We start from the raw sequence: 2,413 nt of genomic DNA on the forward strand, positions 1-2,413 counted from the left end.
ATTAATAAAACCTAATTTACTCTTTGTTAGGCTGAATTTGATATCCCTGAAGCATCTGATTTAAGGACAAAAAAGAAAATACTTCAGACTGTGGGGGAGCGATGGAGACAGTTTAAGTCTGATTTGACGTCGAAATGGGCACTTGCAACTGACAAGGATAGTGTTGATGACACTGTATGCAAAATGTACGGCATTAACAAGGAGAAATGGACCCAATTTTGCCAGAGCCGTAGAGACCCTTCATGGGAGGTAACTAATTTGGGATTTTCATTTTTTTAACTTTAAATGAACTTATTATAATACATTGTAATCATGAGTTTCATTAATGTTTCATTTTTACAGAATGTGCGAAAAAAAGCACAAGCCGTCCAAAAACAAAACACTGCCCCTCACGTGATGTCTCGTGGGGGTTATGAATATTTAGAAAAAAAGTTGATGGATGAGAAGAGAAAGAAAAAACTAGAGGAAGCAACTCTATCCGGAAGCACTGACATCGTCATTGATCCTCCATCTCCCATCAAACGACACGTGAAGTGGAAGCTAGCCCGCACCAAGAAAACTGGTGACATGACATCTGAAGCAGCAAAGGAAATTGCTGACAAGATTATAAGTCACTTTCAATTCATAATTGTAATTATTTTTTTTATTGTGTGATTAAGTATAGAATAAATGTGTTCTTCACAGGATGCGCTTGAGGAGCAGGCCTCACAGGGTTCCTTTGTTACCCATGGACGTCATGATATACTGACTGCTGCCATTGGGCGACCAGAACACCCTGGTCGTGTGCGTGCTGTAGGAGCCGGTATAACCATCAAACAATACTTTGGATCAGCTTCAAGGACCTCCTCCATTGCTCCCGAATACCTGCAACAGTTGACGCAACAAATCAAGGACCAACTAGAGGATTCAATCACAGAAAAAGTCACTCGACGGCTAATGTTATCCCTCAGCCAAATGCAATCACAGGGACTTGCACTGCCTCCTGAACCTGATGTTGGTCCTTCAGCTGCTCGTGTCAGCACAAAGGAGAGTTGTGTTGATCCCTCAGGGAACGATCTAGACACCGGTGACTCATACAAATGTGGGTTGTATATTGAAGAATATTCTTCTCGCCTGGTTGCCCTGGGAAGAGTTTATGAGGGATCTACAACAATTCACAACATTCCCTTGCTGCATGATCAAGTTAAGGTTGGTGTTGAGGAGATTAGAGATGTAGATGCTCCCATTCCTGTACCCACTAAAGAGGTTAAGGTCATGGGACAGGCTCTTAACACATTCCTTGCTTGGCTGACACATCTAGTCAAGCGTTTATCAGAACAGGTATTTTAGTGTCATTAAATGCTTATTTTTCCAATTAAAATGTTTACTGTGATTAAATTATGTCAATTAATTATGTTGGATAAACAGGGAGCTGTGAGACCCGCGAAACCTGCAGATAGGCCAGATGATGAGGTCGATGATCCGCTATATCTAATGACATTGACCATTCCACAGCTTTTTCTGAAGCCATTGCAGGTTATGTGGGATGCTACCTTGTTTGGCCTATTTAATGAAAACTTTCCCTTGTACATAAAGCATGAAGATCTGTCTGAAATTGCACATGGTGGTCAATGTCTCAGCATATCTGTTATACAGTTGTGGATTCTGTAAGTCAATTTAGATTATTGTTAGTTACCTAATTTATTGTTTTACCTTCATGCATAATTTACTTTGTGTTAACAACAATAGGCATATGACTAAGACAAGTATGCGAGCAGGGAATATCGATGTGTATGGATTCCTCGAGCCACAGTCTATCCAGAGATCTGGCCAATCACAATTTGAATCAGAAAATTACATTAAGAACTGGATGCAAAATTCAAAACGAGATGTGTACCTAGGAGCCTACTTGAATGGGTAACTTAAACTCAACAAATGAATTTAAATAATGTATAATAGTATAATAACATATATTGGTCTCCACTGCAGTGCACATTGGCAAATGGTCGTCATTTTGCCTAAGGAAAATGTTGTCATTTGGTTTTGTTCGTTGCATAATAAGCCAGACAACTACCTCAAAGGCATAATTAATAGGTCAGTGTTGTTTTTTAATACATTTGCATTAGCATTAGTCAGGTAAATCAAAATTTTAAATGTACAATAAGAATCTATGTTTGTATTCAATAGTGCTTTGAAAGGACTTGACGATACTCAACAAAGTAAATCCAAGCCTCCTGCTAGGTGGATTGTTGTTAAAGTAAGTTATTTAAACAATATGTTTTCACTTATATTTTAGTATTGTGTAGACTAATTTGTACTGAACGTTGCATATCTAAATTTCATAATGTATTTAGTGTAATAGACAAAAAGGAAGCACTGAGTGTGGGTATTACGTCATGCATTGGATGTCAACTATAATCTTAGGAAATTTCCA

The 2,413-nt window shown here is 38.4% G+C and overlaps 1 protein-coding gene and 1 long non-coding RNA gene across 2 annotated transcripts; both read left to right on the forward strand.

Moving 5' to 3' along the window:
- Positions 1 to 200: 200 nt before the first annotated feature.
- Positions 201 to 452, forward strand: LOC114419239. Its single transcript, XR_003668209.1, has 2 exons — positions 201 to 249; positions 343 to 452. It is a non-coding gene; the product is annotated as an uncharacterized LOC114419239 (long non-coding RNA).
- Positions 453 to 483: 31 nt separating this feature from the next.
- LOC114420419 lies at positions 484 to 2,184 on the forward strand. Its single transcript, XM_028386319.1, has 4 exons — positions 484 to 606; positions 685 to 1,320; positions 1,408 to 1,452; positions 2,167 to 2,184. Exons 1-4 carry the CDS (start codon positions 568 to 570, stop codon positions 2,182 to 2,184), a joined length of 738 nt encoding a protein of 245 aa, XP_028242120.1. The 5' UTR covers positions 484 to 567.
- Positions 2,185 to 2,413: the final 229 nt, after the last annotated feature.

Source organism: Glycine soja, chromosome 7, assembly GCF_004193775.1.
Source record: "Glycine soja cultivar W05 chromosome 7, ASM419377v2, whole genome shotgun sequence".
In the NCBI taxonomy this organism is placed as follows: domain Eukaryota; kingdom Viridiplantae; phylum Streptophyta; class Magnoliopsida; order Fabales; family Fabaceae; genus Glycine; species Glycine soja.